The 27,596-nt window shown below is 39.0% G+C and overlaps 1 protein-coding gene across 1 annotated transcript; it reads left to right on the plus strand.

Moving 5' to 3' along the window:
* The first annotated feature begins 815 nt into the window (after positions 1 to 815).
* Positions 816 to 27,386, plus strand: itgb2 (integrin, beta 2). Its single transcript, XM_054615950.1, has 16 exons — positions 816 to 898; positions 2,953 to 3,001; positions 3,683 to 3,780; positions 4,651 to 4,852; positions 5,152 to 5,322; positions 7,763 to 8,004; positions 11,600 to 11,758; positions 15,167 to 15,262; positions 15,367 to 15,456; positions 15,605 to 15,742; positions 17,640 to 17,830; positions 18,951 to 19,183; positions 22,185 to 22,404; positions 22,552 to 22,766; positions 23,642 to 23,808; positions 26,743 to 27,386. Exons 2-16 carry the CDS (start codon positions 2,956 to 2,958, stop codon positions 26,806 to 26,808), a joined length of 2,334 nt encoding a protein of 777 aa, XP_054471925.1. The 5' UTR covers positions 816 to 898; positions 2,953 to 2,955; the 3' UTR covers positions 26,809 to 27,386.
* The last annotated feature ends 210 nt before the right edge of the window (positions 27,387 to 27,596 follow it).

Here is a 27,596-nt window from a genome sequence, read left to right on the forward strand (position 1 = left end):
GACAAGTTTGAATTTTAAACAAGAAGTTTTAATGCCTGTTTTAACTTATTCTTTTGGTTAACAAGGTTTTCCTTTATTGCTGCAGTAAAACATTGCAAGTGTTACATTGCAATGTTTTGCAACAATAACACACATTGGACAAACATACAATTTTGTTTAAACAATGCATTTAATCTCAAAATCAAATAGTATAATTAATTATTTTAAAGTAAAGCCATTACTTAAATGAACTATTGATCTTAAGTAGCAATCAAATTTGTGATTTGTTATATATCCATCCATCCATCCATCTTCCGTAACCGCTTATCCAGTTAAGGGTCGCGGGGGTGCTGGAGCCGATCCCAGCTGTCAATGGGCGAAGGCAGGGTACATGTATAATTAACTTAAATTATTATTTAATTCAACTTAGACTAAAGAAAATAAATAATTTAAGTGAACTAATGATTTTGAGTAAAGATTACTAATGTAGATATGTCTCCTGCATCCATTTAAGGTTCTATGTTAACACAACTTTACCTGTTTAGTTCCTCCATCTGTAAAAACTTAAATGCTTTGAGGCAATAAGTTTCCACAGAATTGAGAAGCTGAGATAATTTTTTTGCTTTCAAAACTCTGGTCAAGTCTTTAGGAGTGAAGTCGCAAGAAAGTCAAGCCTCCAAGCAGGACAAGTCTATAGTTCTTATTTTAGTGATTTAAATGTGACTGAGGCCTTCTGGCTGGCAATGTAATGTGCAATTTATTTTTAACATCAGGATGTATGGCCTACTACTGACACACCACTCCCTGTTCTCTTGAACACATTCGTTGGTTGCTTCACACTTCCTGTCATGTGGGCGTAGTCTCTCCATCCAGACATTGTTCAACATAACTGTCAACCACACACATCTTCCTGTTACTGGTAAGTTCACTTTTATAACAATTTTGTTTTTTGACTCTTATAACCCTCCTCACGTTTTCTTTTTAATATTCTTCGATGAAAAACTGGTGATGTGTTTCAAACAAGCCTCTGAAAATCAAAGTAAACAGCATTTTACATAATTTTACATCATCAAACGTGTTGTGAAAAACTATATTTTATATCATAGTGTCATATCAAGACAGAGTCTGCTATAAAATGAAAAAAAATCGATAAAGCAACACCACTGATTTGCAGTTCTAACTACACAAGAAGGACAAGCTTCTTGTTTTCTCAGAGGAAGTGAATCACCCAATGATGGACACTTTTTGTCTAGAACCAAGAAAAATATTTTCAACCTGATTTCTGAATCTCAAAGCTGGTCTTTCCTCTCAGAAATAGAACAGCAAAACTTTTCATTTAGATAAAAAAAGTGTCTAAAGTCACAGTGAATCTAAGATCGGCATTGAGGTCGGTTTCATTTGTGTGCAGCTTCAGCATGTCTGGTTCTGTCTTAAGCAAGAATGCATTATCCTGCTAACTGCCCATGCTCCAGGTTTGCTGTGGTTCAACTGGTTTGTCAGCAGTTCATTGAACAATTGTTTTGGGAAAAGCACTACTTAAGCATGTTTTATGTTTTATGAATCCTCAGGTCTTAAGGAGAGTCCTTGTGTCAAATCTTTATTATTCCATTAAGATACAGCTTTATTTCAGGTGGTATCAGTCTGCAGATAATTTATTGTGAGGAGTTGTAAGAAAAGTGTACATTGTATTCATGGCTGAACACAGTTACGGAACTGTGTCGATGTGTTAAATCCAAAGCTATGCTCATTTCTGAGGCAATAGTTAGCAGTGTTGTATAGGACTACACCATGTCCTGTAATCTCATTGAAAAATGTGTCCTTTGAGCTCGTATTGTGCACTTTACTCAGTGTCAACTTGTCATTTTAACAGAAGGAAACAGCAGCAGTGTAATTAACAAAGACACAAATGTCCATACATAGAAGATACATTTATTCTGCCTTCTGATAGGTCACAAAGCAGAAATGTACTCATGACACAACGCTTGGTTCCCTTTTACCTTAAATGGTGTCGACAGTCGACACAGAGTTTAACCCAAGCCTTTTGCACACAGGAAACAAGTTGTTAAAGTGGCAGTAGCTCCGACAGTGGGTGGACACATATCATTCTTGAAGGACTTTTTTTTTTTTTTTTTTACATAACATAACAAAACATACGGTATTTTTTGGATTAAGCCATTGTGTTGTCAATTGTCAATGTGAACCAACTTCTCAACATTTTTAAATCATAACCAACTCAGCAAATTCCCAAGTCTATTTTTGCAGGTTAGAGTTTTAGTTTATCCGAATCTATGTACATATGGCCACAGTAAGTGACCTTGTTTAGACTTGTTTTTACAGTATGCTTCTTACAGTATCAGTAATTACAAGGTCAGTTCAGATGGATCTTCCTGTGCAGTGTTGGCCTGGGTTTCCCTCTATTCAAGTGAACACATATGTCCAGGGTGGGTGCTTAATAAGCAGGGTGCTTGATTTTCAAATGGCTTTCATGCAAATGTACATTGACAAGTTTTTTCTCATTTCTGCTGCTGATTGGCACCTTTTTGGATTTAATCCAATAAAGAAACTATCACACTGTACTTGAACCAAAAAGTCCCGGTTATTGACACAGTAAACACACAGATGGCTAACGTCAACTTTAAATAAAGGATATAAGGTTTACGTGTTATTATGACCAACTCTTGGAGTTTCAGCAGTTTGGTTGAGTTTTGTGTATTCTTGCCCTGCTGTTAGTAAGTGGGGTTTTTTTCTAAATAAGTGACGACTGTAATATTGACTGTATGGACCCAGTAGTAGAGATAAAAGGCTCACCCCTATTGGTTTGGAGCAGGTGGCCAGATCTTACACATTGCGCCTATAAACAATTATAAAGACCAAGGCACCTTAACTAAGTTAAGGTTATATAAGAATACAAATTTAGAAATACAAAAAAATCTAAAAAAAGAGAAATTGATATGTGTATTTTTTTGTCATCAGGAAATGGATCGGTTCCTGTTTCTACTTCTCCTGCTGATGGGAAGAAATGGTAAGTTTTGAAAAGTTAAGGTAACATTATTTATTTAAAAATCTTTAGGGGCCCTGCTAATGAATATGTTTTATATTAACATACAAACATTAACATACAGTCAAAAATATTAATATTAAAGATAATTATTCATATCAATTACATTTCTATTAATAAAGTTATCAATGGACATTGATGATAACAGGATACAAAAACTATGTAGGTCCAGTAGCTCAAAAAAGGCATTTGATTGGTGATCAAAAGTAATTATTAGTTGTAATAATAATAATTCATAATTATATAAAATAATATGATCAATTCAATTGAGTCATCCAGGGGCACCACCTTTCTTCATAAAAGGAAAAAAGTATAGCCATTTAATATAGTCTCATAAAATGGTTTCATAAAGTATACTTTACTGTCAATTTGGAACTCTGATTAATAATTAAATTAATAACTATAACTAATAATCAACACATGAAGATCTAGTTAAGATTAAAGGATTTTTGAGTTCTTGACAGCAGAGATAGTCAGACAACATTAAATGGACCAGCATGACTATTTCACACATTTTTTACATTATGATAAGGTGAAACACACTATTAATTTATCTAAATAACTAAACAAACCAAAACAAGTCTGTGAGTTTGTGCTGATTTTGCAGTCTCTTGAGACAATTTTATTTTATGTTTTTCTTTGCAGGATTGTGTCAACAAGAGGAAGTTTGCTCGAAGTCTATGATAAACTCCTGTGGTGACTGTATCAAATCCGGGCCACACTGTGTGTGGTGCCAGCAGCTGGTGAGACAGAGTGTCTATGTAACCTACATAGGAGTTTACATCAGTGGTGTGTCCAGACTTTAGACCCAGTTGGCCCAAGTGGGACTGAAGTATGTGCACACACACATGTCGGACTATCATTAATCTACCATTTCTGTCTACTTTAAACACTAACATTACAGTATCTTACTATTTCTTACATCCCTGTGATGTAATTGAAAATATAAATAGATTTACCAATCACAACACGACAGAGTGGTACTATACACATCAAAACTTCCATACTCCAGACATACCAAATCAGACAAAAATCTTATTCTTATTCAGATTTTTTTGCTGGCTTGGCAGTACACTGTTTTGCTATTTAAGACAAAACTGCACCAATAATAACTTGGTTAGAACTAAGGTACCACCTCTGAACGAACAGATGGCCAATCATTCCCAGGGAGACCCCCTGATTGCCACCTAGTATTTGGCACACTAAATACAAGCACAGGTTTGACAGCTGAATATATACATAATGATATAATGTTAGTGACCAGGTGAACAATTACCCTACAGTACACTGCTGTGGAAATGAAAAAAACAGAAGTTGCATTATGAATAGAACAAGCTGCTGACATGTTCATACTGATGTAAGGGAGAAGCTATCATCCCTGATGAACACCTCCCACCCCATGCAGGACACTCTGGCAGATAATAGTTGAGAAACTGGCGTTAGTTCAATATGGCTTTTACTTGAGAATTGTTATTATGCAGCAGCTTTCAAATGAATCTTCTTTCGCAAACAATATATGTAACAACATTATATGCAGACACAGATGAGTGAATTTAGTAAACCTTAAGTATAGAAGATAATTTTTGTCTTTTTTGTGCATTCCCTTTGAACAGAATTTCACCAAAGCAGGTGAGCAGGATGCAGTACGCTGTGATACCCAAGCTCAGCTGATAAGGAGAGGCTGCAAGAGGGAAGAAATCATCTCCCCAGAGAACAAACTAAGCATTGTCAAGGAAGATCCTCTGTCCCTGTCATTCAATCAACAGGAGCCTGTCCAGCTAAGTCCACAGAAGATAAATCTCAGACTGCGACCTGGTTAGTGAAATCAGTTAATGCTCAACTTTGACGGAAGCAATGCATTGTTTGGAGTCAAATCAGAGCAGATACCTGAGCTCTAGGGTGATTATCTGGATCTGTGCAGAACTTTGCTGAGCAAATAAAAACAAACACAAAAAGTCAGAAATTCTAAAAGCTTGTTTTTCTTTGTGTTCCAATATCATCTACCATCACATTACATTTGAGAATTGTATAAACTTACTGTCACTGAATTTTAAATATGGATACATGAGCATGGCTGTATTTGTTGTTTTCTTTTCTCTTCTCTGTTTTTACAGGGCTTCCTACAACATTCAGTGTTTCTTTTAAAAGAGCTGAGGGTTATCCAGTCGATCTCTACTACCTGATGGACCTATCTTACTCCATGAAAGATGACTTGCAAAATGTCAAAGAATTGGGAAAAGATCTTTTTGCAGCTCTGAAAAAAATCACAGAATATGCTCAAATAGGTAATGTGATTATAATCTAAGTCTGACAACTTGAATCATCTAAAATACTAATACCTAATATTTTAAAACAATTTATAATAAAGCCACAATGTAATTATATACAGTAGACAAAATGGTTCCTTGATCAGATGAAGCAGTGATTACCAATACTTCCTATTTATCTCCACAAACATATGTTAAGGAAGTGTTGAAGCTTGTCATCATACTCTTTTTATTAAGAGTTCATTCAATGTTGAGGATCCAGAATTACAGGGTACATGGCTCGATCTAGACCCTCCACTCTGCACAGTAAAGCTTAGTTTATGAGAGGCGCCAGTAGTGTAGGTTTGCCAGTAGAGAGCAGCATTACTTCCCTTTGGAAATTGTCATTCTAAGCCTTTCTCAGACAGTGCAGACTTTTACGATTTGCTGTCCCTTGGATGGACTGGTGGGTGGCCTTCCCAAGTTCACCCCAACCGTCAATATTAGAGACACACATGGTGGTAATGCCACAGAATGCAGCCATCCTAAACTCATCCTTGTTCTCTTCCTGGGCTTCCTCTGTTGGCAGTGTTGGCCAGGATCCTTTATTAGTCCCACAGCAGGGAAATGTGCAGCAGACATATTTGGAGATCTGTCTGTGAGGGCTGACTCTTGAACTTGCCATCGCAAATGTCTTGTGATTGTTGCTATGGAGATCTTGTGTCTGTAAGTAAGCGACTGCACCGTAGGCCCTTTCTAGGGTTTCAGGGTTAGGGTTAAAATTGTGGGCCTCCCTTTTGACACAGTTGGTGTGTCTGCGCTTTGTGGGACATAACTTTCTAGCATCTCCCCCTTTAGGTAATTCCACCAACTCCTCCGACTGTCTTCATCCAGTAAACTCTTGGGTTGAATGTGGCCTTCCAATGTCATATTGTGATTCCAATATCCTTATTGATGTTTCTAAGGGTTGGCTGTGAATATTCCACCGGTTGAAGTTTATATCCAAATCCTTCTGTGAGGCAATTTCAACAGAGCAATGAGTTTTTTGTGCCGTTCCAAATGACACTCCTATACGCTTGCAACTCCTCTCTCCTCATTGATCAAGATGGAGCCAGGGCTTATCCTCTGTCACCACTTATAAGCCAGTGTTAGCTCTCGTAATGGAGGAGGACCCAGAGAAGCGAAGGTCAAGGAACTGAACCTGGCAGTAGTTGGCTGGTGAGAGTTTGTCCAGCATATTATTATGGGCAGTTGAAGACGAGACTTGCTTTACCATTAAGATCGACCACAACTCAGCATTGGAATTGACTGCTTCAGAGGCAGTTTTGTGGTATAGCCTGCAACCTCCAGTTTCTAAATTTCTTGACAGTAGGTCAATATTTTCGGTTAACTGATGCATTGTTATCCGCACGTGAGGCAGAAGTGGTGTCTTGGTTGCCTGCAGTGTCACGACAGAGAATAATTTTGAATAGTGCAGGTATGTTACAACAAGGTCAGCAGCCCTTTACTTTGATCTTGTATAAAGGCTGTATAAAATAACATTACCCATAGGTTCCTGAAGAGCCTTAAAGCCTAAATATAATTTAAGCGGGTGAGTTATAGAAAATGTACCCCTTTTACAGGAGACCAAAATTGTTTTACTACCAGGCTGTAAACATGTTTATTTCTGCTGTAAAGTTGGGTATTTTAACAATGGGTCTATGGGCATTGACTCACTTTTGGAACCAGCCTCAAGTGGCCATTTATGGAAATGCAGTTTTTGGTACTTCCTCTTTGGCTTCATTTTTCAGCACTGGAGGCTACCGCTTCGCTTCTGACTTTCTCGATATCAGTTATTAACCTGTAGTTTTGTTTTATTTTGTCTGACATTTTTGTGATAGTAAAATAATGATTTTAGCTTAGTAGTGACTGCTGGTCAATTAAGTATTTACGAGCCACAATCTAATTTCATTTTAATTCAGTTATCTGACAAAAGGAAACACAGTATGGGTGATCACGGAGAGCAGGAGGGGACTCCCTCGCTTTTCTTCTTCTCTCTTTCAAGAACTATAAACAAGTTGTCGTACAGTCAGAAACAAATAAAGTCGGTTGTCAATAAATACAGGAATTTGCATACATCCACAAGTGAATTGCGATTCAGACACAAGCTGCTCCGGCAAAAATAGACCTGATGGATAAAGAGATAAAGATAGAGGAGCTGGGAGAAGACATGTGCCTGAGACTCTCCAGACACACACAAACAAACATATCGGCTAGAATTGCAGCATATTCCCTTTACTCCCTCTCTTCTACTTATCAGTTTGTATTTTGTTGGTATCCCATTTGCACAAACTATTAGCACAAATGTAAAGATTGTATTATAATGGGCTGCCCTTTATTTAAGTGTCATTTTCTTAATGCATTTCAATGGTCTGAAATGTTTGTTAAACCTGTGCTACCTTATAAGAAAAAATAATAATAGTTATTTCTTTAACTATAGGGTTTGGTGCCTTTGTTGATAAGACCGTCCTTCCTTACACTAACACCAACAAGGAGAAACTGCTGAAGCCATGTGATGAGAATGACCAGGAGTGCCAGGCTGCCTTTGGCTACAGACATGTGCTTAGGATGACACCAAGCGAAGATGAGTTCAAAAGCAAAGTGACCAAGCAGTTTATTTCTGGGAACTTGGACTCTCCAGAAGGCAGTCTTGATGCCATGATGCAGGCTGCCGTATGTGGGGTAAGCATTCAACCAAATAGATAACTACAGTATGTACTTTTTATTATCAGAGAACAAATTAATCTTTCTGTTCGGGCCCATTCAAGTAGCAGAACCACAGTGACAAATATCACACAGACTATGCCTTTTAACGGGTTGTAAAAGCTTTAAGGCCACAGAACCACAGATGCAACTAACTTCTGTAGGACAGAAACTGGGCCAGCAAATTTCATTGTCAAGACTAAACAATATTTTTTCTGTGGTCTGACACTATGTGATTATATGGATCATTCAATTTTCTGATGTCAGAATGAGGTGCTTGGTTCTGTTCAAATGAACTCTGGTACGTTTGGGCTGCATGGTGTGGAGGCTCTCAATCATACTCATACCGAACAAATGGACCAAACCGCCTGAAAAGAAGGGTCTACCTTGGTGGTGCAGTTTGTTTACTTGTTAATCTTGTGATAACAAAGCTCATTTTCCCAACCATTCTCGACTTCCGTACTATTCATACTAAAAACACTATCTTTCCTTAGCCTTAACTAATTGTTCTGGTAACCTAAACACAACCCGCGCCACAATGCCTGCTTGCTCATACAGACATATTCTACAAATACAGACTGTAGTAATGTTCAATTCAGTTTATTTTGTATAGCCCAAAATCGCAAATTAAACATTTGCCTAAGAGGGCTTTACAATCTGTACACATGCGACATCCACTGTCGACCTCACATCGACACAGGAAAAACTCCCCTAAAACAAACCTTTAACAGGGAGAAAAAAGGAAGAAACCTATGGGAGAGCGACAGAGGAGGGATCCTTCTCCCAGGATGGACAGAATGCAATAGATGTCATGTGTACAGAATGAACAGCATAACAGAGTTACAACACATTCAATGTATATGACATAAATTATTCATATAATCGCAGTAGTAAGCAGAGTAACGAAGGAACAAATTAAGACTACTTATAAAAGCAGCAATGACTATAGTAGAATTACAATAATGACATAGGGAATAATATTAGTAATGTGACTAATAATAATAATCGAAGTAGCAGTGGTTGTCAGCTGGGTCACAGCAGGAGGCACGACCACGGTCCAGGTACCACAACGATTTGTGGAAACCTGCGAGGCGAGAAAACAAAAAGGGCTTCAGGGTGGAAGCAAAGCCAAAATGCGTAATGGTACAGGGAATAGTAATAGTAATGTGACTAATAATAATAATGGTAGTAGCAGTGGGTGTCAGCAGGGCCACAGCAGGAGGCACGACCACAGTCCAGGTACAGCCATGATTCATGGAAACCTGCGAGGCGAGAAAGCACAAAGACTCCAGGGTAGAAGCAAAGCCAATAAGTGTAATAGTACAGGGAATAATAATAGTAATGTGACTAATAATAATAGTGGTAGTAGCAGTGGGTGTCAGTAGGGTCACAGCAGGAGGCATGATGACAGTCCAGATATAACCCTGATTCATGTTAACCTGCGAGGCGAGAAAGCACAAGGACTCCGGGGAAGAAGCAAAATCAGTAATGTGCATAAATAGGAGATTAATACATAAATATGGAGGGTGAGAAGAGGATAGAGGAGCTCAGTGTATCCTAGGTAGTCCCCCAGCTGTCTAGGCATATAGCAGCATATCTAGGGGCTGGACCAAGGCGAACCTGAACCAGCCCTAACTATAAGCGCTATCAAAAAGGAAGGTCTTAAGCCTGCTCTTAAAAGTGGTCTGCCCCCCGGACTGAAACTGGAACCTGGTTCCACAGAAGAGGAGCCTGATAACTGAAGGCTCTGGCTCCCATCCTGCTTTTATATACTCTAGGAACCACAAGTAACCCTGCATTGATGGAGCGCAGCTCTCTAGTTGGGTAATATGGAACTATAAGTTTCTTAAGATAAGACGGTGCCTGGCCAGTTAGAGCTTTGTAGGTGAGTAGAAGAATTTAAATTCTATTCTTGATTTAACAGGGAGCTAGTGCAGAGAAGCTATTACCGGAGTAATGTGATCTCTTTTCTTTTTTTGTTAGTACACAAGACTTACTAGAGGTAACAAATGCATGAACTAGTTTTTCTGCATCGCTTTGTGACAGGTTTTGCCTGATTTTCGAAATGTTACGTAAATGAAAAAAGGCTGTCCTTGAGATCTGTTTTATATAAGAGTAAAAAGAAAGATCCTGATCAAAGATAACTCTGAGGTTCTTAACGGTAGTGCTAGATGCCAGAGCAATGCCATCTAGGGAAACTATATCGTTAGATAATTGATTTCGAAGGTGATCTGGGCCTGGTAGAATAACTTCAGTTTTGTCAGAGTTTAACATCAAGAAGTTGCAGGTCATCCAGGTATTTATGTCCTTAAGACATGCTTGAAGTTTAGAGAACTGGTTAGTTTCGTCTGGCTTAATCGATAGATATAACTGGGTATCATCTGCATAACAATGAAAGTTTATTGAGTGTTTTCTGATAATATTCCCTAAAGGCAGCATATATAAGGTGAATAAAATGTTGCTGGTATAATTTCAATATACGGTCAAAGGATGATTTTGACTATATTTTTGCTGTGAACCCAGAAAAAACAGGTGAGACCTGAAATCTCTGAAAGAGATGCAGCTGACACACTGAACAGCCGCACTGTAGATGCACAGCTTACGCAGGAGCAGTGCTGCTCTTACCTGTCAGGCTGGTCTCATCAAGCATTGTTAATGCTTGATGAGACCAGCCTCACAGCCTGGCAGCCTGACTGCTATATCTAAGAAAAATAATGCACCGGTGTTTGTAGGGATCATACAAAATAATTTCCTGTTATCGTGAACAAGGAAGTTTAAAGACCACAGAAGCTGACATAGAGTTGGTGTATGGGTCCAACAAACAGAGTTCCCGCTCTCCTCATGTGAAACGAGAAGGCAACAATGACTTATTACCAGCTAACTTGCATACTTCAGTAACTTCGGTTATTAAAACCCAAACGATGATCTTTTCTAAACCTTACTAAGTAGTTTTGTTGCCTTAACCTAACTAAGTTGTTTCCTGTGAGGAGGGAATTTTATTTTTTTCAAAGGCTGTATTCATGTAACAAGCAGATATTGACACAATCTATTGTATGATTATACATTGAACCTGTTAACATGAACGCCAAAATAACAAGCAAGAGGTTCCAAGATCTGCTTGAATGGTGATCACGTTATTTTAACCAACAAATTAAAAGTTCCTTTAAATGGGCATCAATGAACACATAAAACCTGCTTTTCATACTAATCTGCAATATTTTGTAATAAACAGCCCAAATTTCCCCACATTTTGTAATAATTTACAACATGTTGCAGTGGTTATTGCAAGATGTGGAAGTTGCACTTTTTCATGAAAATGTCACAATAAAAGCTTTATGTCATAACGAGCTAAGATAAATTTCTTCATTCATAAAAATTGGTATGAAAATATAAAAACGGTTATTATATGCATTCCAGCATGAATCATATTGATTAAATTCAATTAATTCATTTTAGAATATGTCTGTAATATATACAAAGTGTGTATTATTACATAATGAACATAATTTTTCAGTTTTTGTTTATGTGCCTTTGAAGTTTTCTTAAAAGATCCCTAAGACATATCGTTGTTTAGGACAAAATAGGTTGGAGGAACAGCAGCACTCGGCTGATTGTGCTGACCACTGATGCTGGATTCCACATGGCCGGGGATGGAAAATTAGCTGGCATACTGGAACCTAATGATGAACAGTGTCACATGGAAAACAACCTTTACACCAGGAGCAATGATATGGTATGTATGTAATAACATTAAGGAATCATCAATCAAAAGGGTTGCATTTCCATGTTATCATAATAGTTTTAACTACAATGGTGCAAACCTCAGCCATGTGTGTCTTCAACGACCACTGTAATATTTGATTGAATGAATTCAAACCAAAATTGTCTAACCCCCCCACGTCTATGAATGAAATTGTGTTTTCAAACGCACATCTCACACAACCAATACGCTCTCATTGTAATCTATGAAGATGTCTGCCCAGGCTTTGTACCGACCTGCAATCAGCTCTGCTTATGGTCGTTACCTCTACTTGAAGCGCTTTTTTAGGCTTCAAGTCTATTTTTTGGACAATACGCATGGAAACCGGAGGTTGATGCCCAATAAAGAGAAACAGAATAACTGCGTCTCTGGCCGCTGAACAGCTAGGTAGCAGGGATGATGCAGTCAGCTGTGTGTGTAGTTCCATAAGCTGTTAGCTAAACACACCATCCAAAACAATGAAAGTGAGCAATCTGTTTTCCCCATAGACGAACAGTCTATGGTTTTCCCTTACTGTGTCTCTTGGCACCGAGCAGCGGCTGGGGGTCAGCGATGGCTTCTTAAGAGTTTTAAGGAAGGGTTCAGCAGGCAGTAGTGATTGTGCAGCCATAAGTGGCCACCACAAATATTGTGCAGTTTGCTGCAATAGAATGTGAGATGTGGCTAGACACCGAGGTGCACATTCACTCATGGACGCACGCCTGTACGTAGACACACACACACAAATATGCAAGTGATTGCATGATTTTCATAGCCGAGATAATAAATTGCAACTATCCATTATCATTTATTATTGCCTCATTGATTTCAAAAGACAATAAGTATTGTCAAGTGTGGACTTGCAAACTTGCTAGTTCAGACTTGGATAGTTCGACTCGGGAGTACAAACTCGCGAGGACGCAGTACGGTCATTTTGCAATCGGAACAGCAGCGAACTTGATGACGTCACCAACTCAGCTCGTCCTGTCCAGAGCCATGGCTCCTGTCTACTCCGGTTATCTTCACTGTAATATATATTGACAATAAAACGAAAATGATATAATATATAATATATAATGATATAATATAATGAAACGAAAATGATATAATATAATATATAATGATATAATTATAATATAAAAAATTATTAGGACATCAAAATGAATCAGAGGCTGGTTGCCTTTGCTGTCGGTGTGCTTTATAGAGAAGCTGAAGAGGACGGGCCATATTAGCCTGTCTCTCTAGCTTTGTACGTTTGTCTAATCATCCTATGCTTTTTAACCTGTCTACTATCATTTATATGTAGACTTGACAGTTTACTTGGCACACCTAGGTTAAAAACTAATGCAGTTTAATATTATATAAAGTCTTTATTTAATGTTTTAGAGAGGTGGTGATTTATTTTTTGTGTCAGCTTGGTTTGTGGTGCTGTTGAACTGTAACGTTATACTGAGAGGTGTTTCTAATATTTAGTCTACCCTTCATATACATGGGATGGACCAACACCTCTGAAAAACAATTTGCATTAAAAAAGTAACATTATAACCTTGCTGAAGTTAACATGTATATACAGGACTGTTATATTAGACTACATTAGCTTTATCTAGGCCTACCTGATAAACTGGCCAGTACAGGGGAGGTTTGATACTTAAGTTTAATATTGGAATGGATTAGCATACATTCCACATACATACCTGCCATTTGTCTTCTTGGTACTCAACATAAAGAGGCTGATACTCAGTCTGACAGGCCTTGTACAGTTAGGTGCACAAACATCACAATACATCAATGCAAAAGTAGCCTACCTGTACTATCTGTGCCACGCACATCATTAGTCATTAACCAGGACAGACATCAACAGAAACAGGACATTTCATGTCTATAATACAGTAATCATGTAGGCTACTGTAACTTTTTGACTCAGAACCTGGGAAGATAGGTGTGCTCTTACACTGCCTATCAAGCAATGAAATAAATAGATTACATTAATAACAGTAAGCACCGGATCAAACAGGTCAGAGGTTAGAGGGAAACTTTATTCTGGTTCAACAATTGATAGACAATTCATATTTATAAAACAGTTTAATAAATATCAAATAGTAAAAACACATAAATAAGCAATAAATATAATACATAATAGACCGACTGTACCACCTGGCAGTGGTACAGTCAGATGGATGCTGCACTCCATTAGTCCGCCCCTGGTTGTTGCAGCAAACTTGTTGTTGTTCTACTTCTTTTTGGCCTGTTTGGCAGTTATTTCCAGGTCAGAAGTGGTTACAAAGTCCCTGGAAAAAAACATAAACAAAGAGTGACACAGAGTGACACACTGCCTCTTCAATAAGATATTAATCATTATGGATGGAGACAGCACAAACCTGTCTCCATCCCTTACCCAGTCATACAGGCAATGAGGGCCTGGGTTTCCTCAGTTGTCCCTTGAATTAAATATTGCTTTAATGTTAGTTTGATTGCACAATAATAGCAATTATAACAAGTGTGTATAATAGGGAATAAAGACAAGCAAAACAAATTGGTCAAAAGTACAAAGGCAGGGCTCTAACTTGGTGCAAAGTTAAAGTTGAACAATATATATGTAAAGTTATAAAACTTAACTTTGCCCTCTGCCAAACCAGTTTGCACGGGAACTAATAATAGATGTAAAATCAGAGAGCAAAGATTGCGCGTTAGATATCCCCCAAACGAGTTATATCTCATGTTTAACCACTACAGAGACACCAGAGCCAGCGGCACATCTGGAGAGGCCTTGCCGAGATAAGGCTGCTGTCAGCGGGGTACATGAGCATCACCGCCCGGTCTCCTCTCTGGACCTCTCATATCTCCGACAAACGTCGGCGCTATTTTCCATCAGGCTCTATCTTGATAAATCGACCGCATATTTTAAGTCTTAACAACTACATTCTCGCTTAAAAAAAAATCGACCGCATATTTTAAGTCTTAACAACTACATCTTAAAACTAAATTCCGTTACACAACAACAGCAGTATTTAGACAATGATAACTTACAGTTGTGAGTTGTCTCCGCCATTGTTGTCTCTTGTTTGCTGGTGAAATGCATTCTGGGATACTTGGCTGTCCAAAGTCCACACAAGTCTCCTCCGATGCATCCCCGATATAATGGGCGGAGCAAGAACACTTCCGGGCATTTGGACTGTACTTGGCTGAATGCGAACTTGTGTTTTGGAACAGTACTTGGGCCGCGCTAGATGACGTTTCACAAGTTCAGGAGGACACAAGTACAGAGAAGTTCACTGATTGAGAAACAGCCAATGTTTTTCTTGAACAAAAAATGACTTTTTTATATAGAGGTAAGCATGCAAGAAGTTTAACATGGACATTAGGTGTACAACATTTCACGGATTTCTCTGATGTTGTGTTTAGGACTACCCATCTGTTGGAGAACTAGCTATACAGTTGGAGAAAAACAATATTCAGCCAATATTTGCAGTCACAAAAAAAGTGGAGACGGTGTACAAGGTAAATTAACCTTTTATTTCTGTACATTGCTTTATTTATTCATAAAGCACATGTTATATTCTTACTCTGATAGATTTTCCATTTGACCTTGTGTTTTATCCCAGCAACTTTCTAAAATGATTCCAAAATCAGAGGTGGGAGTTCTGTCATCAGATTCTAAAAATGTAGTTCAATTGATTGAGAGCGCCTACAATGTAAGTTTTCAATTGCCAATGACACATTCTGCTACCTTCCTCCCTTTTGTTTGTGTAAATGTCCCTTGTGACCAATTTGTTTTTTTATTTGTAATTTTATATTTTTGTCTGTATCTCACAACATTTCCAAATGTGTAATACATGACAGAGGTTGTCCTCCAAAGTAACTCTGACCCATGATGATCTGCCGGATAATGTAAGAGTTGTCTACACCCCTAAGTGCGATCATGCAGGACGACCAGGGGAGAGTGAGGGGGTTTGTGACAATGTACGAGTTGGAAAGGAGGTCAGTTCTTTTTTCATGTACTTTTCATGGGGATGTTCATATACCATCAATTTCATTGCCTAGTAAAAACCTTTGAATCCGCCTACTGCACCTAGTTCCAGTCGACTCGTTTGTTTCTCAATAAAAAAAGTGATTGTGTAAGGGGGGGGACTAAAGCTGTTGACAAGCTGTTAAAAAGCGCTGTCAGCTGTGCTCTGTGGGACAGAGGAGTAAGAACTACAACAGTACCGCTAAAAACAACATTGATGCCGCTATTGTGGCTGTTTAGTCAACTCAAACTCAGCGGAGTGGGCAGGTTCCAAGTTCTGGACCCAGGCAAACTGCTCTGGGGTTGAGCCTGTGGCACAGCTTCTTTTTCCGTGTTGTCTTTGTTGGCATATCATTGTTCCTCTTCTCTACTCTTTTCCAACATCCTCCTCTGTGTCTGTAAACATAATAATAATTTCTGACTGCCACCTCTTACATTAACAATACATTTTGTATCTTTAACATTTACAAGTAATCTTAAACCTTTACACAAAACCTCCAAGAACAGGCGGCATGTCTATATGGGAGAATTACCCTGACATCTCTGAATTGATTACTCAATGGTCTCTACTTCACATTTGGGCTGCTGAAGAATCGTTTTGAATTTGATATGACCCCTTTGATTTATTTTACATATACGGCACGTCAAGTAAAAAGTCATCCATCCATCAAGGTCCTAGTGGAACCAGACCAAGTAAGGTAGACCAGACATCCTTCTCCCTGGCCTCTTCTTCCAGGTCTTCCAAGCCAGCTTGAAAAAACATCATCTTTGCACCATGTCAAATGCTCTCTCTAGATCAATGAGCCCAGCAATGCTGTGAAGGAAACTCATGTCAGCCATTTGAATTTACCGGATTCTTTTGGTCATTACCTAAAACTCAAGACCATGAGTCAGGGTTGGAATGACTAAATCAAGTCTTTAGCCATCAGATTTTTCCTGTTCTAATACAAATGAGGCATCAACCAATCTGTTCATGTCCATCTTATTCTGACTCTATCCTGACTCCTGAACAAAACCCTAAGATACTTGAACTACTTTAGCTGAGGTAGTTAACCATTCCAAAGGTTGACCTTTTCGACCAATTCACTTTTTCAGCTGAGTACCATGGCCTCAGACTTGGAGGCACTGATTGTTATCCAAGCCATTGGATGCCATGCAAAAATCATATTCTAAAACAAGCAGGGATGCACACTGTTCACCTTGGCAGAATAAGTGACAAAGCAAAATTCTGGCAAAGCCCAGCACCAATGCCCAAAGATGAGCTTGACTTCCTGCCAAAAAAGCAGACACAGCTCTTACTGATTCTTTATTAGAACCAAATGGGCCATAGTTATGGCAATGGCACACCATTGCCCCGCACTCACCTACTCAGTGTCCTTGCAATTGCAAGTTGTTACACCTTTCCACAATCAGGAAGGGACATGTATTACTTCTCCTGAATCTGAGGTTCGACAATTGGTAGAGGTCTCTTAGGAAGTCCAAAAACTCAAAGGCAAGGCATCAGGGTTGGAGACGTTGAAGTCTCTTGACATTGTTTGACTGTCATGGCAAACATGTCTCTTCAATGTCGCATGGAGGTTGATGACAATGTGTGTGCAGGCCAGAGGGGTGGTTCTCATTTTCTTTTAAAGGGATCAGAGGGTGTTCTGAAACTATCAGGGCATCCCATTCATTGTTCAGGCTCACAGGGAACAACAATGCAGAGATGGTGGGAAAATGGTGCATTGGAGAGGTCCAATGCACTTTAAAATTAATACACTAGGGGATCAAGACTGTGAATATCTAACTTTGAGTGGGATTTTCTATATTTTTAAAATGTTGAAATAAATGTAACACCTCTGACTCTTCAACCCTAACTGCCCTCTCCAGATTTCTTTTGATGTCACAGTGACCGCATACTCATGCATGGAGGACAAGTCTTTCACTATTAGACCACTGGGCATTAAAGACACATTGACAGTGACCTTATCTACAAATTGTGAGTGTCAATGTGAAGACCCACAGAGCAGTAGCCATCCACACTGCAATGGCACGGGACGAGTCAGCTGTGGTATATGTAGGTAAGATTTACACCCATTACACAATGACTGTCAGTGAGTTGGCATGCACTGGAAGTTCTTTTGATTTCATAAAAAAGTACAGTATTTGGCCTTCACAAAAAAAAGTGATCATCAGGTATGTTTTTCTGATAAGCAAACCCTGTCAGGCGCAAAGAAGCTTTGCGTAGCTTGATGTTGTAGCTTTGTGCAAACCATCCTCGGATGCACAGGCGGGACAGTCCAGAGACAACCAATCACCCTTGTTTGATTCTCTCAGGGAACGTTGGCAACAGTTGTTTTCTACTCAAACTATACTATGTAAGCACTTCAACAAATGGGGGAAAAGCCAATGGAATTGATCAATGGTTACTCTATTCCAATGGTGGATTCAGGCTGTCTGAGGGGCAGGGGTGAAAATAGATATAAAAGGCACCAGTGTTCAGAAAGTTGTCATCTTCCACATAACAAACATTGTCCTGTGAGAGGCATAGAGGCTAGTTTTCTAGCATATGTGTGTAGGGCATTTGATAGTGTTTGGGTGAATTGTTGACTTTGACAGACTGCAATCCCGAACCAATGTCCTGCAAACAGTCGGTTGGTTTCTGTTAACTATGCCCATGATCTTTTCATAACATTAACGAAGTAGTCCCCGATACTTAAAGGAAATTTCAGCATGGCCCATGAAGTGATGGGATATATTCAAAAAATGTAATAAAAATAATACAATTAATAATTCATTTTAGAATGACTGAAACCAACTACGCCACCCAGTCTAGAAGCTCCAGCTTGCACACAGATAAAAAATGTGTTTAAAGAGTGTTAGTTAAGAATAATTATTACAAAAAGGTCTAAAAAAGAGACCAGCTTCAATAAAATTATTTTAAAATTGTAGCCTGGCTCTTAAAGTAAAAAGATATACCAACACCAATACCGTACACAAATAAAAATATAAAAACAATTAATTGTGATTCTGTTACTGAAAGAATGCAATGGAAAGTGGAAAAATATATTAAGGTGACAGATAAGAAAAGGGTGAAGGACATTTCTATCATTAAATGCATCTTTCTTTAATGTGTTTTTGTTATGATTTACATTTTTCAATTTAAGGTTTTATTGATCTTTCTAACGTGTCCTTATGCAGCTGCAGTGAAGGCTCCATCGGTCAGTTCTGCGAGTGCTCCATTGGCGATAAAGACGAGCATACCCTGCGAGCTTCCTGTCAGAGGCAGAATGGCACACAGTGTGAGGGTAGAGGAGACTGTGTGTGCGGCAGGTGCAAGTGTCACACCACAGAGAGAGGAAGCAGTTACTACGGGGACTTCTGCGAATGCGACGATGAACACTGTGAGAAGTTCCTGAATAAACTATGTGGAGGTAGAGTTTAAGTTATTTTCAAATGATCTATATTTTGAAGTGTTACAGACAAAAAACAACTTTTTCCATTATAGTTTAACAAATACAGATCCAAAACAGTTTCTGCATTCTTAAAACCTAACATACAGGTTAAAGGCAGTTGATTGCTATATAACAAGGGGGGTAGGGCGCGATGAGTAGATTGTAAAGGACAGAAGATGAGGGAAGAAAAAGATGGGTCACGTGCAAAAAAAATGATGGGGAAATACATGGTCTGTGTCTTTCGTCCCAGTGCCATGAGGATGCCCCAATATTTGTTATAAACTAAACGCATAACCTACACACACTGCTTCTGATAGAACATGAGTGGAGGCTGTGAGAGATAGACAGGCAACGTTTTAATAAATGAACTGCCAAATGGAAGAGGTGGAAAAAGGAATCCATCATAGTTATTTATTTGGAGCCCGTTATTTTACATGTATGGACAGTAAAGAGTGGAAGCGGTAGTAAATTGCATTTGGCTTTACAGCAGACTCATTTGCTCACATCTTCCAGGGGAGGTTGCTGTCTAAACTGGATTTATGCTTGATGCAAGAGGTTTGTAGAAACTATGGCATAGGTTTGGGTTTATAGTTGGATTTCACTAGACTGTTGTATCATTTGTGATAAGTCTTTATTTGGCTTAAGTTATGTTGTTCAATTAACAATGCTTGACAAGGATCTCTATCTCTCTCAGTATGATCCAGAACCTGCTTGTACGTGCGCTACACTGTCCTGCTGTAATCATTACAGAACAGTCTCTTTGGGTATATTTTTGAGGGTCAACACATAAGCTACAGCGGGTAAAATAAGTATTGAACACGTCACCATTTTTCTCAGTAAATATATTTCTAAAGGTGCTATTGACATGAAATTTTCACCAGATGTCGGTAACAACCCAAGTCATCCATACATACAAAGAAAACAGAACAAATAAGTTAAGAAATTAAGTTATGTGTAATAAAATGGAATGTTATTACAGTGGGTACGGAAAGTATTCAGACCACTTTAAATTTTTCACCCTTTGTTTCATTGCAGCCATTTGCTAAAATCGAAAAAGTTCATTTTTTTTCACATTAATGTACACTCAGCAACCCATCTTGACAGAAAAAAACAGAAATGTAGAAATGTTTGCAAATTTATTAAAAAAGAAAAACTGAAATATCACATGGTCATAAGTATTCAGACCCTTTGCTCAGTATTGAGTAGAAGCACCCTTTTGAGCTAGTACAGCCATGAGTCTTCTTGGGAATGATGCAACAAGTTTCTCACACCTGGATTTGGAGATCCTCTGCCATTCTTCCTTGCAGATCCTCTCCAGTTCTGTCAGGTTGGATGGTGAACGTTGGTGGACAGCCATTTTCAGGTCTCTCCAGAGATGCTCAATTGGGTTTAGGTCAGGGCTCTGGCTGGGCCAGTCAAGAATGGTCACAGACTTGTTCCGAAGCCACTCCTTTGTTATTTTAGCTGTGTGCTTCGGGTCATTGTCTTGTTGGAAGGTGAACCTTCGGCCCAGTCTGAGGTCCTGATAGCACTCTGGAGGAGGTTTTCTTCCAGGATATCTCTGTACTTGGCCGCATTCATCTTTCCTTCAATTGCAACCAGTCGTCCTGTCCCTGCAGCTGAAAAACACCCCCATAGCATGATGCTGCCACCACCATGTTTCACTGTTGGGATTGTATTGGGCAGGTGATGAGCAGTGCCTGGTTTTCTCCACACATACCGCTTAGAATTAACGCCAAAAAGTTCAATCTTGGTCTCATCAGACCAGAGAATCTTATTTCTCATAGTTTGGGAGTCCTCCATGTGTTTTTTGGCAAACTCTATGCGGGCTTTCATATGTCTTGCACTGAGGAGAGGCTTCCGTCGGGCCACTCTGCCATAAAGCCCCGACTGGTGGAGGGCTGCAGTGATAGTTGACTTTGTGGAACTTTCTCCCATCTCCCTACTGCATCTCTGGAGCTCAGCCACAGTGATCTTTGGGTTCTTCTTTACCTCTCTCACCAAGGCTCTTCTCCCACGATTGCTCAGTTTGGCTGGACGGCCAGGTCTAGGAAGAGTTCTGGTCATCCCATACTTCTTCCATTTAAGGATTATGGAGGCCACTGTGCTCTTAGGAACCTTGAGTGCTGCAGACATTCTTTTGTAACCTTGGCCAGATCTGTGCCTTGCCACAATTCTGTCTCTGAGCTCCTTGGGCAGTTCCTTCGACCTCATGATTCTCATTTGTTCTGACATGCACTGTGAGCTGTAAGGTCTTATATAGACAGGTGTGTGCCTTTCCTAATCAAGTCCAATGAAGGAGTAGAACCATCTCAAGGAGGAAATGGACAGCATGTGAGTTAAATATGAGTGTCACAGCAAAGGGTCTGAATACTTATGACCATGTGATATTTCAGTTTTTCTTTTTTAATAAATTTGAAAAAATTTCTACATTTCTGTTTTTTTCTGTCAAGATGGGTTGCTGAGTGTACATTAATGCGAAAAAAAAATGAACTTTTTCGATTTTAGCAAATGGCTGCAATGAAACAAAGAGTGAAAAATTTAAAGGGGTCTGAATACTTTCCGTACCCACTGTAATTCTGTACACATGACATCAATTGAACTTTTGTCCATCCTGGGAGACGGGCCCCTCCTCTGTTGCTCTCCTTAAAGTTTTTTGGGGGGTATTTTTCCTTTTCTGATGTGAGGGTCTTGGGACAGGGGAAGTCGTATGCTGTACGGATTGTAAAGCCCCCAGAGGTGAATTTGAAATATTTAGTTATTCATATAAAATTGAATTGAATTGAACAGATAAATAACTATTTAGTTCATCTTCCAAGCTTTCTGTCCTTGTTGTGTTTTTTCAGACTCTTCTCATTAATTCCTGAGATTATTTACGTCCACTGTTCAGAGGGAATGCAGGATATGTGCTACACACAAATCTGTGGTTTGAAGCAAGTATAGTACTTTAACTCTCCTCTCTGTTCCTCACAACTTGTAGGGAATGGTAAATGCAACTGTGGCAAATGTAAATGCAATGAAGACTATGAGGGCTCAGCCTGTCAGTGTCGCGTGTCTGATGAGGGCTGTCGTACCCTGAACGACACCGTGTGCTATGGCAGAGGGACCTGCAAGTGTAACCGCTGTGAGTGTAAGAAGGGATACCAGCATCCACGATGCCAGACATGCCTTGGCTGCCCTGACCCTTGCCAGACTAAACTGTAAGGAGTCCAAACTTCTACTTAACTTTTAATGTCACATTATTACTGAAGGTTTGACTTACCAAATTAGAAAAAGGACTCAAAAATCAACTAAATTGCTCCACCACTGACCTGTCTTAACTGTTGCTTTTAACTTTTTTTTCCCAGGAACTGCATTGAATGCCTCGGCTTTGAATCGGGGCCTTTTAAAAAAAACTGCAGTGTCGCTTGCAGCAAGAGCATTTATCATGAGATGGTAGATCAGTCCACCATACAAAGCAAGAAGTGCCAGCAAAAGGACTCGGAAGGCTGCTGGATCAAATTTAATCTGGACCAGTTGGTCGGAGAGGATAACTATAAAGCTGAAATTCTGAAACAGAGAGGTAAGCTGCTTTTGAAATACAGAAAACTATTCAGAGCTGTGAAACTCTTACATTTATGAACAATATTTATGTTTCAATGCAGTTTTCAGTGGTTCCGCTATTTGGAAACATTAAACAGGACTAAGACTTGTTAGAGCTGTAGGCTACAAGCAGGTGTGATGTTGATCATGTTCCTGCGCTAACATTTCTAATTACAGGCGGCAGCCTCTGGTTCTAAAAAGTGAAGCTGCATTCTCTCTCTCCTCTGGTTGTATACAAGTCTATATTAAAAAAAAGACTGTACTATTAACTTGATTTATTACATCAGTACACTTTGTAAACAGTAGTTTATTTCGTCAACATTGTGATTGACAGGTTGCTACCAGAGTTGTGTACAGCGTCTCTACTTCACTCTTCCACAGTCCAAATTTGCTCTCTAAGGTGCAATGGTTGCAAAAAGCCAAGATTGCGACAGCCAAAACGTTAAAGTCAAGGCTTCAAAACAGCAGTCCACAAACCTATGGAAGATGTTACAGTGACTATGTTCCCTTTTTTATATTTATTCTATGACTAATTAGCACTAAACACAAAGTACAGCTGAGGCTGATGGGAAATATTGGACACAGTAGAATGTTGACCTGATGATGGCGCTAGATGACAGATCAGAGAATCGCTCATCCTGAAGGGAAATTAATGTTTAAACTTGCACGGCAACTTGTCTTTGTTGAGGATAGGTAGACCGGCGGATCAACAGGCAGACCAAAATCGCCATTGCGAGAGCCGCACCACAAGCCTACATACACTTCAAACATACACATTTATATTTTTTTGTATTTTTTATAACTAAGCATTTTGGATAGGAGTAAAACTTTTTGTTTTCATCCCTCTTATTCCAGACTGTCCAGAACCACCCAGCGTCTCAGCTATCATCGGAGGCTCCATTGCGTCTGTGGCTCTCATTGGCATCTTGTTGCTGTTGCTGATCAAGCTACTTATCTACATGAAGGACCTGAAAGAGCTCAGGAAATTTGAAAATGAAAGGAAGAAATCCAAGTGGGCAGAGGTGAGATGATTTATTTGAATGTAATTTTGTACTATCACTGCCAACAAAAACTAGAAAATGCATTTCCTGCTGAAAATGCGTTGGAATGCTGAAATTAGTCACAGAGCATTGCTGAAAATGTGGAAGTTTCAAATTACTTTCCTGAAAAAGCCCAAAAGCCAAGAACTGCACTGCTGAAAAACCTGGTAGTTGAATTGTAAAACTGGCAGAGATGGAAGCTGAACTGCATCATCTTTTCATACAATGCATAAAAATCTGGAAGCTGAACTGTTAAACTGTATAGGTGGTAGTAATAGTAGAAGAAGTAGTCATAACAAGAGTAGTAGTTTTAGAAGCTGTAGTAGTAGTAGTAGTAGTAGTAGTAGTAGTAGTAGTAGTAGTAGTGGTAGTAGTAGTGCTGAGTCACTGTTGGCCATAACTGGTGATAATGGAGTTAAAGCTGAGGTGCACCTCTCAAACTACTCCTGAAATCTTCTAAAACCTTAGCTCAGTTTTCATTAAATAGACCATGAGAAGCAGAACAACTTTTTTTACAAGAATATGTAAAGATTGCGTCTGTAGTGTTAAAAATGTGGCTATGGTGGCAATTTAGAAACGGGGTACGATTCACTGTGCAAGATCTTTTTGGAGTCTTAATTAACATGGGTCTCTATGGAGTAGATAGCTGGACTTTCTCTCACTTTCAGGCTGCTGTGACCAAATGTGTAAGTCTGTTGGATTCCATAGAGTTATGGGTGTGACTAGGACAAGTTTATATACATTCTGACCAAAAATGATGCCTGAAGAGTGAAAATTGTGGGGATTCTGGCAACTTTAAAATATTTTTTTCACAAGATTCCGGAGCTCCTTCCACTCTGGCGATGACATCACACGCTCTAAGCTACGCAATACACACCCATTATAAACTCAGAAAAGGTCTGAAAAAAGACAACTAGTTAGATGCCAAAAAACATACAGAAGAAATATAAGAAGAAGAAGATTAAAGCTTAGAAGAACAATTGTTGGAATGCTTAATCAGCATTAAAGGTGTTGATGTTTTGCCACTTTCTTAAGTTTTGTGCTGTGAAGCATGCTTCCTTTGAGATTTGAATGGCAAGCTACATGATTCACTCTCTAGAAACATATTCAGTTCCTTTGCATGTTATCCTCTGCTATCAGTGTGTGAGATAAGACTGGAAATCTGCTTTGTGTGTGTCTATTTACCATTTGGACACACACACAAACAAACACACAAACAAACAGTGTAACGGGTGTGGTGTGGACCCAGAAGCAGCGCGACAGACACAAACAGCAGGAAACCAGGAACCAGTTAACTCACACCAAGAAGTCAAGCCGGGGATAAGCCAAACAGCCATGGGATCAGGCAGACAGACACCAGAGAAAGCGGAGGCTAGACTCGTGGTCGGGGACAGAAGGCTATGGTGATTTACCGAGACAGAGGCAAGGCAGGAATCTCGTGGTCATTGAGGATCAAATGGATGATCAAACTCAGGATGGAATTAAAGCTGCAAGCAGCATTGGTAATATACAATGCCTATAAAAAGTATTCACCCCCCTTGGATGTTTTCCCCTTTTGTTGCTTTTATACATGAAATCATGGTCAATATAATTTGGCTTTTTTGACAAGAATTTGCAAAAAAAAGCTTCTTTCATGTTAAAGTGAAAACAGATTTTTACAAACTAATTTCAATTAATTAAAAATATATAGTGTAAAATAAGTGCATAAATATTCACCCCCTTTAAAGTGACTGACCTAATTCAACAGAGGTACAGATAGTTGATGCCAGCAGTGTCACATTAGTGAAATGTGTGTCAAGTGATTGTAGTATATATTTTTGCAAATTCTTGTCAAAAAAGCCAAATTATATTGACCATGATTTCATGTATAAAAGCAACAAAAGGGTGAAACATCCAAGGGGGTGAATACTTTTTATAGGCATTGTATATTGATAATAAACATTAAAAGAACAATAGGTCCTCCGCTCCGACTTTGTCGGTGCTTGGGCACTAATGAATGCTTATTTGGAATCCAGCGAACAAAAGAACATAGGCTCTTTGGATCCTGTGGTTTCACTTGTGGAACTTTTGCAAATGGGTGTGGTGCCCAAAACACCACTTGCAAAAGTTTATTTTTTTCTGAATCTGCGTGGCCCTCAGCAACCAAAAAAGCAACCTTATACTTCGAGAATGCACAGTATGGCAAATTATATTGAAGACAGCACTGTACTTTTAAATACAGCACAGCATTGCACATTCAAATAGCAGCCACAAAGTAGCAGTCCTGCAGCTTCATGCAGATCCTGTAAAGGTACACATGTGATAACTTAATGCCCACAGTTTAAATCTCATTCAGACTAAGAAAAAGCTTGACTTGGACATTGTTTTGAATGTTTTCTAAAAGAGTAATCTGAGCAAGGACTGCAAAGTGAAGAAAGCAGCAGTCATTGGTAAAAAGAACTGGAAGCTTACATTTAAACTGCTTTCTGATTCAGTGTCAAGAGATTCACAGTAAAAGCAGCGTAAAACATCCCATTTCGAATGTAAATAAAACATTTGGTGTCAGAATAACACTTTGTATCTCTGTTAAATACTTAAGGAAAGAAGAAGAACATCAATTTAACAGCTGATTCTTTTGAAGTGAAGTGTAACCCTACAAAAAACTTAAACCAGGCATTTATTTGAAACTGCCTTTATTAGAGACCAGCCTTTGCTTGAGCCAGACATCAGCCGAGGGCATTTAAGACTCTGCCATTACTTGAATACCAGCTTTTATTAGATAATTTATAGTCCTTCTAGGGAGGATTAACACATCTGTCTAAGAGCATCAGTGATAATGGGCTTTTGTGATTTATTTGTTCAATCTCATGTGAAGACTATATCAAAATTACATCATAGATGAACATAAACTCATTTTTGTGATTTCTGTGTTGCCAGGCTGACAACCCACTGTTCCAGAATGCCACCACCACCGTGACCAACCCAACTTTCACTGGAGAATGAGGTCTACTGCTGAACTGCTGTCATTTACTCTTCCCGATTGCAATTTCATTTTATTTGATTATGAACTATTCCAAAAATATGCATAGTTTTGCTCATTGCTTATTATATTTACATGTGAAATATTGTTACATAAGTTACTCATAATACAGTAGGGAAGTATGACAGAGACTGGGAAGAATTTAATGATGTGTGATGTAATTTTTTACTTCTGCAAAAAAGCTTGCTCACTGCTTCCGTAGATTTGCATAGATGGTCATCGGAGCTCACAGTGAGCTGCAGAGATGTGGTCTAGGTGACCACGAGGCAACTGTAGAAATCAGGCATTACATACATACACTGGATCCATCATTTTGGGGGAAGTAGCTCAGTCCAATGGGACTTGGTTTGCAAACTTGTTTTAGACTGGTAGCTGGACGATGCCAGTTGGCCTCCTGGGCACTGCCGTGGTACTCTTGAGAAAGGCACCAGGTGCTGTACTGTTGTCGTCCAATGTTAGGATGGGTTACATTTCACTGCGTGCTGTGCTGTGTACAACATTTTGTGTGACAATAAAAGTTGATTTACATTTATCGTTGAAAGACGTATCTCCGTTGATGATAAATCCTATGAAATGTATGTCTGTGAAATCCAACTTAAGTTTGAGAACTGGTAGAATGAATGGACAAAGATTGTTACTTTAAATGTCCAATAGGCCGAGTTACATTTAAAGCTGCAGTAAATCCAATATTCCCTCTCCTTTTGGTCTTTACCAAAAATGAATAGAAAACTGTCTCTTCACCTCCTGATCG

This window comes from Anoplopoma fimbria, chromosome 16 (assembly GCF_027596085.1).
Source record: "Anoplopoma fimbria isolate UVic2021 breed Golden Eagle Sablefish chromosome 16, Afim_UVic_2022, whole genome shotgun sequence".
Classification (NCBI taxonomy): Eukaryota; Metazoa; Chordata; class Actinopteri; order Perciformes; family Anoplopomatidae; genus Anoplopoma; species Anoplopoma fimbria.